Genomic DNA, 17,784 nt, shown 5'->3' on the forward strand with positions numbered 1-17,784 from the left:
GTGCCTTAGCAAAGGGATGTGATGTGCCTCAGCAGAGGGATGTGATGTGCCTCAGCAGAGTGATGTGATGTGTCTCAGCAGAGTGATGTGATGTGCCTCAGCAGAGTGATTTGCCTCAGCAGAGTGACGTGATGTGCCTCAGCAGAGGGATGTGATGTGCCTCAGCAGAGGGATGCGATGTGCCTCAGCAAAGTGATGTGATGTGATGTGCCTCAGCAGAGGGATGCGATGTGCCTCAGCAGAGTGATTTGCCTCAGCAGTGATGTGATGTGCCTCAGCAGAGTGATGTGATGTGCCGCAGCAGAGGGATGTGATTTGCCTCAGCAGTAATGTGATGTGATGTGTCTCAGCAGAGTGATGTGATGTGCCTCAGCAGAGGGATGTGATGTGCCTCAGCAGAGTGATGTGATGTGCCTCAGCAGAGTGATGTGATGTGCCTCAGCAGAGGGATGTGATGTGCCTCAGCAGAGTGATTTGCCTCAGCAGAGGGATGTGATGTGCCTCAGCAGAGTGATGTGATGTACCTAAGCAGAGTGATTTGCCTCAGCAGAGGGATGTGATGTGCCTCAGCAGAGTGATGTGATGTGCCTCAGCAGAGTGATTTGCCTCAGCAGAGGGATGTGATGTGCCTCAGCAGAGGGATGTGATGTGCCTCAGCAGAGTGATGTGATGTGCCTCAGCAGAGGGATGCGATGTGCCTCAGCAGAGTGATGTGATGCGCCTCAGCAGAGTGATTTGCCTCAGCAGAGTGACGTGATGTGCCTCAGCAGAGTGACGTGATGTGCCTCTGCAGAGTGATGTGATGTGCCTCAGCAGAGGGATGTGATGTGCCTCAGCAGAGGGATGCGATGTGCCTCAGCAAAGTGATGTGATGTGCCTCAGCAGAGGGATGTGATGTGCCTCAGCAGAGTGATGTGATGTGCCTCAGCAGAGGGATGTGATGTGTCTCAGCAGAGTGATGTGATGTGTCTCAGCAGAGGAATGTGATGTGCATGTTACAGCTGCTGTGGATGACGGTGTTGCAAGAATTCAACGTACACATTGCATTAGCATAGCATTAGCATTGTAAACACTAAAAGTAGCAAATATTGCTGATTTTTTTCCTAATCCTTCTGACTATCAGATATTAAGTTTTGGGTTAATTTTCCAACATCAAATACTGTCAGGTGCCATAAACTAGAGGTTTCAACTGTCAATTTGGGAGCTGGCCACCTCCATCATCCTCAAGCCAAAATATGTATACATGCTGACTAATTACGTACTTGTTGTAATACATGTCAGAGCAACATAATCAAGATAGCTGTTTGCTGCATCTGAACTCTAGAGCATTAAAAAAATACTAAATGTGTAACAATGCCCCCATAACATCACACTGGTGAGACATCCACCCGTCAGCTGGAACGGCATTAGTTCATCAGCAATGAAGCGGATTGTAGACTGGAAGTCAAGCTTCCAGGGAAAACGTGCTACCATGATCAGGATAACACTGCAGAGTAAGATACTGTGGGGAGGGAAGCAGGGGAACTGGACTCTCTGTATTAAATAATGGGAATATTATGGCCAAAAAGCAAAAGCCCTAAAAGAAACATAACAAACAGAAACCAGAAAAATACAAAAGTTAAAATGTTTTAAAGGACAGATTCGGTATTTCTGAACCCAGATGGTTTTTGAAGGTGGAAACGATTGCCCCACTGGACTTTGTTGAAACCCAGTGAGAATATTCTGAAAAGCTTCTCAGTACTGAAGCGATCCATGTAGCTCTTGTCTGTACAACTGTAAATGCTGCTAGCCAATGTTTTAATGAGGTCTGGGTTGAAAAGAAAACAATCAAAGTTGTCCTGAAATCTATAGCCTGCTTTTTTCTCTCCCATCCCATTCCTGTATTTTTTCTCTCATAACTCGGAGTGCGGCAGGGGTGTGGAAGGCTCGGCTCCAGCTTCCCTTTGCACTTGTGCATCATCTTCCTCTTTACCTCCTTCCCCACTCCTCTGCTTTTCATCTTCCTCCTTCTCGTATTTCTTCTCTTTGGATTTGGAAGTTCGCTGCTGGGCATACTCCGGTATTTCCTGGTCCATGACTGACAGGAAATCATAAAAGGGAACTAAGGGAGTCCAGTGATTGTCCAGTATCTTTCCTAGAAAGAGAAACATATCATTGCCATTTTTGATTTGGTTGTGATATGTCATAATACATCCTATCTTGCGTATGTTAAGAGAGGTCTTAGCTGGGCCATAGTCTACTAACATTTGTCCTTCTTGAGAACATTGTAAGCATGAGAAAATACTGGAAGTGTGTACAGATGTATACAGATGTCACCATCTTACAATGCTGTGATTGCAATTATTCCCCAATCCCCTGTGAATAGTACACATGGCCATTGAAGCTCTAGATTTCAGAAAGTCACCACCAAGCCCACTGCCAGCTGCTATAAAGGGTGTTGACAGTGACCTAGTGGAGAGCTACACATATTAGGGTATTGTTCTTGATAACAAACTGTTTTTAATCCCATGTTGATGCTACCTTTAAAAAGGTCCAACAAAGACTTTTTCAACCAACACTTTGTTTTCCTGAGAAAAATTAACTCTTAACGTTTCTACTAAGGTGATGACCGTCTTTTACAGAAGTTTAATTGAATCCGTTTTAACATTTTGTGTTACTGCTTGGTTTGGAAACCTACACTTGTCCAACAAGAATAGACTTGGAAGTCTTGTTAAAATGGTCAGTAAGATCTCAGGGACGAGTCAGGCCAAGCTTTTGGTCATTTATAACAGGCAGGTCTTTAGGAGGGCTAATGCTATGTTGGACTGCCAGGGCCATCCACTCTACTGCCCCCAGACTGTTATTTCAGGGCACCTGTTCGGAGAACTAAAGGACCCCATGTCTCTTTCATCCCAAGTGCTACTGATATGCTTAATGGCAGTTAGCATTCTAGCTGCAGTCCTTGCACTATCCTGGCACATTTGCACACTTGCATATTTGTACTTGGTATGAAATTCCATTTCCCTGGACTAGTTCTGTGATTTACTGTTGTTGTTGTCCTTTTGTATTATGTCATTATGTCAACCCTGGCTGTATAACAAATGTCCCCTAGTGGCGCAATAAAGATAACCTTGAACAATTTATGCTGTGCTTTCTTCTGTCCTGCTTACCTGCAGGAGGTTGCTGTCCTTCCTCTATATCCTGTAGCCACTGCAGGATGAAGCGTGTCTCAATGGGGGTGTTGGGAGAGTAGTGATAGAGCTCACCTCCGCTGGGCAGATGGGACAGGACCAGAGCAGGAAGGGGGGGTAGGGAGCCAAGGTATGATTCAAGGACAGATATACCGGCTGGGGTACGGCCTCTGCAGGAAAATGTCAAACAGAATGTTTTATTTTTTAGCATATATGTGACCAGGGGGACTGTAATACAGACACATTGTAACTGTCGAGGCACTGACGTTGGAATAAAGGCAATATAGAGACATAAAAAGCTATAAATACCTATTTAACAATACTATTTTCATTTTATTTATTTATTGTAATTGTATTTGGCTAATTACCCTATTTTCCAAGCCATCCCGGTTTCTGCTCCACCCCCTCTGCTGATCCAGGGAGGGCTGCAGACTACCACATGCCTCCTCCGATACATGTGGAGTCACCAGCTGCTTCTTTTCACCTGACAGTGAGGAGTTTCGCCAGGGGGACGTAGCGCGTGAGAGGATCACGTTGTTCCCCCTCCCCCCGAACAGGCACCCCAACCGACCAGAGGAGCCGCTAGTGCAGCAACCAGGACACATACCCACATCCGGCTTCCCACCCACAGACGTGGCTAATTATGTCTGTAGGGACGCCCGACCAAGCTGGAGGTAACACGGGGATTTGAACCACCGATCCTCGTGTTGATAGGCAACAGAACAGACTGCTACGCTACCTGGACACCCCTGTCAGCATCAATTCTGATCAATGAAATTTGGTTGGAGGTGGGACATGTGTGTGAAGCTTTGCAAGAATTGAGCAGGGCGAGTGATTTTTCAGACAAGTGACACGTCTCACCTGTTCACTGATGCACGGAGGTAAGGACATCATCACTGGGAAAAACAATCAAGCTGAGGTTCGACCGTCTGCGTCACATCCTGTTAGGAGTCGGAGTGATGCTGTGCGACTATTTATCCTTGGACTGTGACAGTGAACTTGAGTCAGTATGTAAGTTATGCATTTCTTTTAACCAATAAACAGCCAAAGGCAAGCTTTGTGCATGTAACATCTGTCCCTTGTGACCTATAAACAGCATTACCTACGCTGACTTTTTACTAGCTACTGCTGGTTGTTTGCTAGCTACTGCTAGTTGTTTAGTTGTACTAAAACTGTAAACTGTGTATTTGGCTAACGTTTCAAAATTCAACTATATGAAACGATGACAGCAGCCCTCCACACATGTCCAAACCATCCCAATCTTGTCTCTCTTGCTTTGTCTCCAAACCGTCCAACCTGAGCTGTCCCTCTAATATACTCGTTCCTAATCCTGTCCTTCTTCATCACTCCCTGGGAAAATCTTATCTTCATCTCTGCCACCTCCAGCTCCACCTCCTGTCTTTTCATCAGTGCCACTGTCTCCAAACCATATAACACAGCTGGTCTCACCACCATCTTGTAAACCTTTCCTTTAACTCTTGCTGGTACCCTTCTGTCACAAATCACTCCTGACACTCTTCTCCACCCACTCCACCCTGCCTGCACTCTCTTCTTCACCTCTCTTCTGCACTCCGTTACTTTGGACAGTTGACCCCAAGTATTTAAACTCATACACCTTCATCACCTCTACTCCTTGCATCCTCACCAGTCCACTGTCCTCCCTCTCATTCACACACAGGTATTCCGTCTTGCTCTTACTGACTTTCATTCCTCTTCTCTCCAGTGCATACCTCCACCTCTCCAGGCTCTCCTCCACCTGCACCCTACTCTCACTACAGATCACAACGTCATCCGCAAACACCATCGTCCACAGAGACTCCTGCCTGATCTCATCCGTCAACCTGTCCATCATGTCTGTTACAAGCTAACAAACAACATAAATAAATAAAAGATGCTAACTACACCTACCACTGGTGCGTCTGGTAGTCTGTGATGCTGGTGCACAACAGAGACTGAGTCTGGGTCTGACTGAGGCTTAAACATGTATGGCTGAATCTCTCTGAGGTTTCCTCTAATGCCATCTTGATACACACCGCTCTTTCACTGGTCAACCCAGAGCACGCAGCGGGGGTGGGCGGGGTGCGAGGCCTGTGATATTTGCATATTCATAGAACCTGAATTTCTCAATGAGGGAGAAAGAGTAGATGTGCTTCCAGCCCCTTTTCAGAGTTTTCTTTACTTTTTATGTGGGAGAATCATGTTAAAGAGTGGATGAATCATCTCAGAGTTCATCTAAACCTTGCAACATGTCTGGAGGGGAACTTGAAACTGGCCAGAGTAGCAGAATGGACTGGCTGTCTGTACGGTCTGTTTATGGAACATGTGACTAAGAGAGTTAGACTGATGGATAAATGGATGGACGGCGTGACAATGGATGATGACAGATGAATACTGATGAATTTCTCTTGGATGATCAGTAAAGGAGTGGTATAGTGTGATGACAGACTGATGTGAAAGATAAACAGAAAGCATTTTGGGGCGTCTGGGTACTGTAGTGGTCTATTTTGTTGCCTACCAACACAGGGATCGTTGGTTCGAATCCCCGCATTACCTCCGGCTTGGTTGGGCAACCCTACAGACACAATTGGCCATGTCTGTGGGTGGGAAGCCGGATGTGGGTATGTGTCCTGGTCACTGCACTAGCGCCTCCTCTGGTCGGTCGGGCCACCTGTTCGGGGGGGGGGGGACTGGGGGGAATAGCGTGACCCTCCCACGCACTACATCCCCCTGCGGAAACTTCTCAGTCAGGTGAAAAGAAGCAGCTGGCAACTCTACATGAATGGGGGGAGGCACGTGGTAGTCTGCAGCCCTCCCCGGATGATCGGCAGAGGGGGTGGAGCAGAGACCGGGACGACTTGGAAGAGTGGGGTAATTGGCCAAGTACAACTGGGGAGAAAAATCCTCCCAAAAACAAAAAAAAAAACAAAGCACTTTGGCATACGTACGGGTGAATCCAGCAGGCCAGGTAACTCTCCACCTCCCTCTCTCTGCTCTCCAACACACCTCTCATCTCCTGTATGGCCGCCTCATTCTCCCGCCTGACCCTCTCATCCTCCTCCTCCCCAACGAAGAGGAGGAGCAGGGGTTTCTCCAGAGAGAGGTAGGATGGCAGGTTTTCTACTGTCAGCTCAGGCTTAAGGGAACAGGGATGCAGAGGAACAGAGGGAGGAAGGGGCGAGAGAGAGATTGAAGGAAGAAGTGAGAAAAGGTAAGAAAGGCAGGAAGAAGGATGAAGAGACAGGAAGGTAGAGATGTGAGGAAAAATAGATTGGTGAAGAAGTTGAACACTTGCTTATAACTGCAAAATACAAAGTTTAGTTAGAATCATCAGGTAAGGATGTGACCAAAGTGTTTATGGTATTTATATTTATGTAGCATAAAGCAACACTTAGGTCTTCTATCCCAAACTGCAGTGACGATCATTCAGTAGCTCAGACACACAGGACGTCACTTCTCTCCACCATGTGGCGCTCACATACTTCAGTAAGCTTGGCCACACTTCACTGTGCGTGTAAAAGGGTTTGTTTGTGAACACAACCACACATGTGAATGTGGTTTGATGTGGTCTTGCCTCATTCTACCAACAGTAGAAACAGGACCACTCACCAACAATACACCACAATACACCAATACACAAACAACACACCAACAATACACCAACAATTCACTAATACAGCAACAATACACCAAAACATCAACAATACACCAACAATTCACCAACAACACACCAACAATACACCAACAATTCACCAATACACCAACAATACACCAACACACCACCAATACACCAACAACACACCACCAATACACCACGTCATTACTCAGCAACACCGACACCTATGAACCTCTGAGATGAGATCCTACTAGTGGTTACAAAAGGAGAATAATAGAGTACCTACAGAAACTACAGAAAGGAGGAACCATTGATCGGATACAATACCACCGTCTCTACCCACAAGATAACATTCCATGCATATATGGACTCCCTAAGATCCATAAAGATGGAACCCCCTCAGGCCCATCATCAGCAGCATAAACTCGGTCACGTACAACATTGCCAAACATATAGCCAACATCTTGACCCCTTTAGTGGGCGAAACACCTCACCATATCCAAAACTCCATTGACTTCGTGGACAAGGTCCAAGGCATCCCAACCATGGAGGCTTTGGAAACTGTGAAGCAACGTTTGCTACGGGACGACACCCTCCACGATAGGACCAACCTCAGCCCAGACCAGATTTGCCAACTACTGGACCTTTGCCTGAACACTACATATTTCCAATTCAAGGGCCAGTTTTACATACAGAAACACAGCTGTGCAATGGGCTCACCAGTATCGCCCATTGTGGCCAACTTATATGTATATGGAAGAGGTAGAACACAGGGCCCTGAACTCCTTCAGAGGAACACCTCCGAGCCACTGGTTCAGATATGTGGACGACACATGGGTCAAAATCCAAACACAAGAGGTGCAAGCGTTTACCAAACACATCAACTCAGTGGACAAGAACATTAAGTTCACAAGGGAAGACGTTAAGTACAACAGTTTGCCCTTCTTGGACTGTGACGTCCACATTGGGGAAGACAGGAGCCTCCACATTGGGGTTTACAGGAAACCTACTCACACAGACCAATATCGACTTTTTGACTCACACCACCCTCTGGAACACAAACTGAGCGTCATCAGAACTCTGCAACACAGAGCTGACAATGTGCCCAGCAGCACTCAGTCCCAACGAGAAGAACACAAACACCTGAGGGGAGCTTTAAAAACCTGTGGCTATCCCAGTTGGACCTTTGTGAAAACTGCACAGTCATCCCGTATGTTTCTGGGGTCTCCGAGAAACTCAGGAGAATTTTCAACAAACACCGCATCCCGGTATACTTCAAACCCAGCAACACACTCCCACAAAGACTGGTTCATCCCAAAGACCGTGTACCACACACCTGGAAAAGCAATCTGGTGTATGCTGTACCATGCAATGAGGATTGCACTGACCTATACATAGGAGAAACCAAACAACCACTACACAAACGGATGGCCCAACACAGAAGGCCAAACTCCTCAGGACAAGACTCAGCAGTCTATCTACACCTAAAGGAGAAGACACACTCCTTCGAGGACAGCAATGTACACATTTTGGACAGAGAAGATAGATGGTTTGAAAGAGGGGTGAAGGAAGCCATCTATGCAAAACTGGAAAAACCATCCCTCAACAGAGGAGGAGGTCTGCGACACCACCTATCTCCCAATTACAATGCCGTCCTGTCATCTCTACCCAGGAGACTCAAGAAGCCTAGCCTCCAAGAACAACAGTCGGTCACTAAAGGTTCCAATGACCCTCATGACCACTGAACAATGAAGTCGAAACTAACACCCCCAACCACCGTCACTGCTAAACAAATGCAAATCAACAGCTCCGATGGCGACAGGCGTGGCTGGACATCGGAGCACAGGAGAGCCACGCATATCAATAGCTCCGATAATGACGGGCGCGGCCATAACATCGGTGCACAAAAGAGCCACGCATATCTATGGCTCTGTTAGCGACGGGCGTTGGTAAACATCGGGACACAAAGAGCCACGCATATCAAGAGCTCTGACAACGACTCCTAGAGGATAAATTCTGAGTCTCATCACCAGCCAGTCAGACTAGCTTGGTCTAGTAAGAGAGGCACGAACTGAGGAACCCCTTGGATGAGAGGCGAAACGTCTTCACGGATATATACCAAGTCCAGTTGCACTTGATTCAACTCCTTTGGATATCCATGACCTGGATGAATAAGAACATTCACAGACACCGATACACCAACAACACACCAACAATACAGCATTACACCAACAGTACACCAATACACCAACAATACACCAACAATTCACCAATACACCAACAACACACCAACAATACACCAATACACCAACAACATACCAACAATACAGCATTACACCAACAATATAGCATTACACCAACAATACAGCATTACACCAACAGTACACCAATACACCAACAATACAGCATTACACCAACAGTACACCAATACACCAACAATACACTAACAATTCACCAAAAACACACCAACAATACACCAATACACCAACAATACAGAACAATACACCAACACACCAACAATACACTATTACACCAATACACAAACAATACACCAACAATACACCAAAACACCAACAATACACCAACAATAAACCAATACACCAACAATACACCAACACACCAACAACACACCAATACATCGACAATACACAACAATACACCAACACACCAACAATACACCAATACACAAACAATACACCAACAATTCACCAATACACCAACAATACACCAATACACCAACAACACACCAATACACCAACAACACACCGATACCCCAACAATACACCAATACACCAACAATACAGCATTATACCAACAATACATCAACAATACACCATTACATCAACAATAAACCAATACACCAACAAACCAACAATACACCAACAATACAGCATTACACCAACAATACACCATTACATCAACAATAAACCAATACACCAATAATACACCAATACACCAATACACCAACAAACCAACAATAAACAACAATACACCAACAATACACCAATACACAAACAATACACCAACAATTCACCAATACACCAACAATACACCGACACACCAACAATACACCAACAACACACCAATACACTAACAATACACTAACAATACAGCATTACACCAACAATACACCAACAATACACCATTACAGCAACAACAAACCAATACACCAATACACCAACAATACACCAATACATCAACAATACACTAATACACCAACAATTAACCAATACACCAACAATACATCAACAATACACCAATACACCAATACACCAACAACACACCAATACACCAACAATACACTAACAATACACCAACAACACATCAATACACCAACAATTCACCAATACACCAACAACACACCAATACACCAACAACATACCAACAATACACCAATACACCAACAACACACCAATACACTAACAATACACTAACAATACAGCATTACACCAACAATACACCAACAATACACCATTACACCAACAACAAACCAATACACCAACAATACACCAATACATCAACAATACACCAATACACCAACACTACACCAACAATTAACCAATACACCAACAATACATCAACAATACACCAATACACCAATAGACCAACAACACACCAACAATACACTAACAATACACCAACAACACATCAATACACCAACAATTCACCAATACACCAACAACACACCAATAACATACCAACAATACACCAATACACCAACAACACACCAATACACCAACAATACACTAACAATACAGCATTACACCAACAATACACTAACAATACAGCATTACACCAACAATACACCAATACACCACCAATACACCACCAATACACCAAGACCAGCCCTCAGTTAAGGCTTTTATCTCACTTCAATGGTTCATCAATGTTACCGTTTACAACAGATGGCCCTAATGACCACATAAACCTGCCAGCACTGCTGCCATGTCCTACACACACACACACACACACACACACACACACACACACGTATCTGTTTACATGTCTGAGAGTCACACAAAGACACACATATAAACACACACACACACACACACACACACACACACACACACACACACACACACGCATGCTTGCTTGCTTGCTGGTAGTCCATCGAGTGCGATGGCGTCCCTCCTCGTTAACGGTGTGGTCTTTGATGACTGTAGAGTCCAGTTCTTGATCCACAAGTGTTATTGTACGTGGGGCATATGAAGTGTGGGTCAGTGGGGGCAGGCATGGTTGTGTGTCTCCTCAGGCTTCTCTGTTATTTTTTCACGTTCCTCTCCATGTCCAGCTGCTCTACACCTCTGTGGCAGATCTCCTGCCAGCTGGAACGGTTGACGGCAGCTTGCTCCAGTCTCAAGGGGTCGGTACAACACTTCTTCAGCAATGTTTTTAGCTGGTCTTTGTTTCGCTTCTCCTGACCACCTGTGGCCCGGCGGCCCAGATGACGCTGTCCATACAGGACTTGACGTGGCAGGCGTTCTGGAGGCATCCTGATAACATGCTCAAGCCAGCGCAGTTGGTGTTCAGTGACCGTGGCTTCCATGCTCTTGCAGTTTGTCCTAGCAATTAGGGGTTTGTCAGTGTACACGTTTACATGGAAATGAAACCATAACCGTTTAATAAAAATCCCTAACCGATAAACGTAAAGGTTTTTGTTTTTCTAATATAAGGCATGATGACGTCGTCATTCTTTGCTTCGTGACAAGTGCGAGCGCGGTTGAAGCGTGGGATGGCGGCTAGTAAAAACCTGCCAAGCCCCATGTGGGAGGTTTTTGAAAAGAATGGAGAAGAAATAAAGTAAAATGCAGCATTTGTCAGACAGGGCTGACTCACAACGGGAGTACCAGGCCCTTGGTCAACCACATCAGACTGAAACAGCCGAGTGAGTAGTTACGGACAACAAGACAACAACAGACGATGCTAGCTTTGGCGAGGTGCTGTGACAAGGCGCTGCGGGGTGACAAGATAACCGACTTCATAGTGGACATGGTTGCCCTCGACGTGATGTGAAAGGGAAGAAGTCGAGAAGAGACCAAGCACTACGTTCAAGACTGCACACTGTCTACTCGCCTCGTCTGTCCTCAGCTCTACGTTCAAGACTGCACGCTGTCTCCTTGCCTCGTCTGTCCTCAGCTCTTAGTTTTATCTATATTTTTGGTGTTGCAAATTTGAAATGTTATGAGACGCGAGGACTTCAATTTGGAACGCAGACACCTAAGGACGTCTGTTATGTTGTTTATGGTATGTTTACAGTGAAACAGAAGAATGTGGTTTTGATTTGGCTATGGTCAGAAACGTTTAGGCTGTTATAGCCTACCTTTTGTTTTATAACGCAGACACTGAGACGTGAGGATGACGTGTTTGGTTAAAAACTTTAGACATAAGGAGGATATTCGCAAGTTTGCTTATCCACGTGTAAACAACCGTTATTGAACTATTAAAAGCTATTCATTTTTTCATAGTTTTAGCTCACCTGGTCTCCGTGTGTAACCATGCTTACCATTTAATGCATAGGCTAATCAAATGTCTATCAGAATATGAATAATGATGTCACATTATTGTATAGCCTAAAGCACAACAGGGGTTGTCAATGTCAACAAGGACTATTTTCAACATGAATGGATAAATAACCACAAAAGACATATATCATGATGGATTTATTGTCGCCTACAAAGACACTGAAGTTCGAGGTTGGATTAGAAGCTTCTCAGCGGGATCTAATCGCACTGAAGGGCTTTGCGGAAGCGGTAAGCTCCCAAACAAAACAAAACAGCGAGTTTCTAACGCATAATCATTCAGAGATATTCGATCTTTTGTAAATAGCATAGCCTAGCTGTATCATACGACATCGGCGACCTTAACAGTGGTGAATCTATGGAATAATAAGGCTACAGCGACCTCTAGCGGTATAGCACAGACATACTTTCAAAATTAACAGAAATCCTGAAACGTGTACACGTTTAAATGGCAAACATTGCATCGTGTAAACATGTACAGATTTTAGTGACCTGACCAACCCCATGCCTACCCAGTACTCCACTCCATATACCACTGTTCTTTCATACCCTAGCATTAAAGTCTCCCAGAAGGACCTTGTCCATTTTTAGGATACGATGAAGGGCCTCATCTAGTTGCTGGTAGAAGCTGTCCTTCACCCCGTTGTCTGATGGTAGTGTTGGTGCATATGCACTTAACAGAGCGGCATAGCGTGCCTTTGCTAGGAGGATATGGAGGGTCATTAGCCTCTCACTTTCGTTCAGTGAGGCTGGGTAGAATGCTGTTCTTTGCTGCCAATCAAACACCATGCTGATGTTGTCTGCCAAGGGGATAACCTCTCCAGAAAAAGGTATACCCTCCTCCTTCATCTCTGAGGGAGCCTTCACCCAGGAGTCTGGTTTCACTGAGCAGCGATGTCCATGTCGTAGCATCTCAGTTCCTCAGTAATGAGTGCAGTCCTTCAATGTGGTCTGTTGCCATCATTATCAAGTAGAGTCCTAACATTCCATGCTGCCAATTTGTATGGAATAATTTTCTTGTTTTTACCACGGGATGGAATTCCCGGTAGGCACGGTAATCTACCCAGGAGGTTGGTTAAGTGGACAAATTTTAGGCCACCTTTTCTAGGCCCCTCCCCAATTGGGGTGAGCAGTTTGGTCCCTAAATAAGGCTGCTCAGTCACATGGGGGTCTGCCGAAAGCAGCTGCCACTCAATCCCAGCTGCTAGCGACAATATACCCCATGCTGCTGATGTGCAGGGCTCTGACTAGGAGCTCTCAGGCCAATTCTACCCTGCTCCCATGATCAGACACCCCAACACCACGAGACTTCAACTGGATATAAGGCCGGATATTGTACACCATGGTAGGAGGTGGAAACCTATGCAAGGAGGTTTTTTGAGTGCCACAGGGGGTGCACAGTCCTCAGTAGCACTTTTTTTGCCATGACCGGTTGGTCCTGGTGGCAAGGGCTTATACCCAAGACGACCAATCACCGATCATGACTGCAGGAGGCTTCCAGAAACTCAAGACTGTCGAAGAACCATCTAATGTGTGCCGCCAAACATGCTGCTTTTCTCTCGGGGTTGCTCCCCTAGCCTTTGTCTCAATAGAATTCCCACAAGGCAAGGGGGCAGTGGTTGGCCATAAACAGCTTCTGGGGACCACTGCAGCTCTGAGATCCCCTACCAAGTTTGCCTGAGGCCGCGAGGCACCAGGTTACCATGTGTGGCATTTAGAATGCTGGTTCTATGTCATCTTACTGAACATACCACTTAAGATCATGAATAACAAGTTGATTTTCTGTCATTTCACACAAGAAAAAAGCGAGAGATGAACGCATGCACACATACACACAGAAAGATAAACACAAACCTACCAATGTGTGGAGCAGTGCAGTGTGTAGGTGTGTGAGCAGCTCTTCAGATGAGGAAGGTAGGAGGAGGGTAGAGGGGCGTGTGTTGCTCATGGAAGACTGAAATACCAGCACGATGGGCAGCTCCACAGAGTGATCCATAGCCCTGTATTGGCACACACACAAACACACGTGAACAAACATATACGTATGTATGCATGTGTGAGTGTGCGCCAAGCTAATGTGTGTGTTTTTTTTCTATATCTATTCTTACATAGTAGTATTAAATACATTTCCACTGCACCCAGTAGGTCCATATGTTTATGGTATGGATTTACCACAGCAAAATGTACTGCGTTACAACTTTACCATCCAAACCACTCCTACAACCAGGGAAAAGCTTACAGAGGAGACATGCGACAGTAGTGTTACCATTTCTCTGCCAGCCTGTCTGTCAGCAGTCCAGTCATTATCTCGCCTCTCAATGACCTGGCTGCTCTGATGAACACTGCTACACCTGGAGAGGGAGGGAGAGGGAGAGGGAGAGAGAGAGAGAGAGCGAGATAGAAAGCGAGAGAGCAAGAACGAGAGCGAGAGTGTGAGAGAGAGCGAGAGAGAGAGAAAAAGAGCGAGATCAAGATTGTGTGAGAGAGAGACAGACAGTGAGAGAAAGAGAGCGAGGGAGAGAGGGGAGAGAGAAAGAGCGAGATCGAGAGTGTGTGAGAGAGAGACAGAGCGAAAGAGAGAGCGAGAGAGAGAGAGTGCAAGAGAGAGAGAGAGAGAGATCAGTCATGCAGGTCTGTGACTTCATATGAAATCAATTAACTTTTTCTGGGTGCACATTAAGGTAATATAGATGTCTACAAAAATCACCTATGTCTAAGTAAGCAGTATCTACTAAATAAATAGCAGTTAAAGCGCTACAGTTATAAACATGAAATAGCAATACTATCAAATAATTCAGTTCTGAATAGTGACCACATGCTAACAACTCCTTCTTGTGTTGGAGAAGAACTGCTCACGTTAGACATTCTTGACATGCTCATGGAGGTATCAAAGGGAAGAGTCTCATGTTGGTATCAGAGGGAATAGTCTCATGTTGGTATCAGAGGGAATAGTCTCATGTTGGTATTAGAGGGGAAGTGTCTCATGTTGGTATCAGAGGGAAAGTGTCTCATGTTGGTATTAGAGGGAATAGTCTCATGTTGGTATCAGAGGGAAGAGTCTCATGTTGGTATCAGAGGGAAAGTGTCTCATGTTGGTATTAGAGGGGAAGTGTCTCATGTTGGTATCAGAGGGAAGAGTCTCATGTTGGTATCAAAGGGAAGAGTCTCATGTTGGTATCAGAGGGAATAGTCTCATGTTGGTATTAGAGGGGAAGTGTCTCATGTTGGTATCAGAGGGAAAGTGTCTCATGTTGGTATTAGAGGGAATAGTCTCATGTTGGTATCAGAGGGAAAGTGTCTCATGTTGGTATTAGAGGGGAAGTGTCTCATGTTGGTATCAGAGGGAAAGTGTCTCATGTTGGTATCAGAGGGAAAGTGTCTCATGTTGGTATTAGAGGGAATAGTCTCATGTTGGTATCAGAGGGAAAGTGTCTCATGTTGGTATTAGAGGGGAAGTGTCTCATGTTGGTATCAGAGGGAAGAGTCTCATGTCGGTATCAGAGGGAAAGTGTCTAGAGACATCTTCCACCAGTTCCACCATTGAGGTCTTTGTTGGATTGCGCTTCATTTGGAACCTCCCCATTGACCTGTCCGCCTTGGGTGACCCTACCAGGAGCCAAGCTCTGGACGGCACAGCTCTTGAGATCATTGGTACACGCAAGCTTCTCCACCGCGGCAAGGTGGAGATCCAGGACAAGAGGCAAACGAATAAATAAATAATCACATTGGCATTAGAGATGCTGTAGTCTACAATAAAATCAAAGACATCCTACATGAGTGGGGAACAAGACAGAGGACACTGTCATGTCATGTGTGAACAAACATTATCCACAATTCTTATGGGTAGAAGCTGTAGGTGTGGATGGATGAAATCACCAGTGGTGCCAGAAAAGTTTTTGCTGCAATGTTTCGGATTGTTTTTTCGATGATTTTTTTTGTGTGATATACTTTATTGATCCCCATAGGGAAATTACGCTCTGCATTTAACCCATCCTTGCTGTGTAGCTAGGATGGCAGCCACCGCACAGCACCTGGGGACCAACTCCAGGTATTTCTTCCCATTGCCTTGCTCAAGGGCACAGACAGGAGTATTAACCCTAACATGCATGTCTTTTTGATGGTGGGAGGAAACCGGAGCACCCGGAGAAAACCCACCGCAGACATGGGGAGAACATGCAAACTCCACACAGAGGATGACCTGGGATGATCCCCAAGGCTGGACAACCCCAGGGTTTGAACCCAGGACCTTGCTGTGAGGCGACAGTGCTAACCACTGGGCCGCCCCATGTTTGAAAGCAACTTATGATTGTTAATTGCAGACACCTGTGGGAAAGCCTATAATGTCTCAGGGCCTTTCCCCAAGACTTCCCCAAAGCGTCACACTCTGAATCAAGTCACACTCACAGCTGTGGAGGACTCTTCCAATTAACAGGAAGTACATAAAAACAACTGGTATGGGAAACTCTTGGCACTATATCCACCAAGAGCAAGCCATAGACATCACCATGATTAACTGTTTAGTTTTTTCCAACATTCCTTGTGAATGCATCATCACAAAAACCACGTGCTATTACAATAGCTGCACACATTTTTTGAAATATGCTGTTAGAAAAATAAATTCTACACTTGTATGATCTTTCCACTTCTGATAAGGGGTAGTTGCCTTTTGTAAGTGAGCATCAATATAGAGTTACTGATGAAGATTCAGATTCAGACAAATTTATTTATCCCAGAAGGGCAATTCAGTTCCACAATCTACCCAGACCACATACACAAACTCGCACACGAGCGGCTATCAGCAGTATGCCAGAGACAATAGACAGATCAGTACATGGACACTGGCGCCCTCATTTGGCCATGCATGGAGAAGAGATGCACACTGGTGCCCTCGTGTGGCCATGCATGCAGAAGAGATGCACACTGGCGCCCTCGAGTGGACATGCATGCAGACTCACACGAGTACCAGGCGAAGGATAAAAACTCACATAAGTTAAAAGAATAGAACAAATAAATAAATAAATAAAGCATCCTAAGATGCATTGCACGTTACATTCCACCACTAGTCAGTAGACGTACAGACCCACAAGCCATGTGAAACACACACAAGGTATAAACCAACTATTGTGGTTTAAAACACAATAAAGCATTTATTTACAATGACTACTCTCAGCATTAACAGCCTGATAGCAGAAGGAATGAAGGACCTAGAATAGCGATTTGTTTTCCTAGGGGACGCTTTATAGCGCCAGCCTGAGGGCATTACAGTGAATTCATTGTACAGGATGTGGTCAGATTGGCTAATCATTCCTTTTGCTTTCTGGGCCACATGGTTCTCCCAGAGGGAGCACAAGTCTCTCTGCTGGACTCCGGTTATCTTGGAGTAGACCTGAACCATACTGTTTAGACTGTTGCTGTCCTTCACACACAACCCACTAAACCAACCAACACAGGAAAAAGTTAAAAGACTTTCAATAACCGA

At 45.3% G+C, this 17,784-nt stretch overlaps 1 protein-coding gene across 1 annotated transcript in view; it reads right to left on the bottom strand.

Moving 5' to 3' along the window:
• Nucleotides 1-1,892: 1,892 nt before the first annotated feature.
• Nucleotides 1,893-17,784, bottom strand: part of txndc16 (thioredoxin domain containing 16) — a 67,941-nt gene continuing 52,049 nt past the window's right edge. Inside the window, exons 15-19 of the mRNA XM_056301126.1 lie at nt 14,572-14,656; nt 14,164-14,305; nt 6,116-6,303; nt 3,150-3,340; nt 1,893-2,134 (exon numbers count right to left, since the gene is read on the bottom strand). Coding sequence (XP_056157101.1) covers nt 1,893-2,134; nt 3,150-3,340; nt 6,116-6,303; nt 14,164-14,305; nt 14,572-14,656 — 848 coding nt within the window. The remainder of the gene's footprint in view (nt 2,135-3,149; nt 3,341-6,115; nt 6,304-14,163; nt 14,306-14,571; nt 14,657-17,784) is intronic.

Source organism: Lampris incognitus, chromosome 21 (assembly GCF_029633865.1).
Source record: "Lampris incognitus isolate fLamInc1 chromosome 21, fLamInc1.hap2, whole genome shotgun sequence".
NCBI classification, from domain to species: Eukaryota; Metazoa; Chordata; class Actinopteri; order Lampriformes; family Lampridae; genus Lampris; species Lampris incognitus.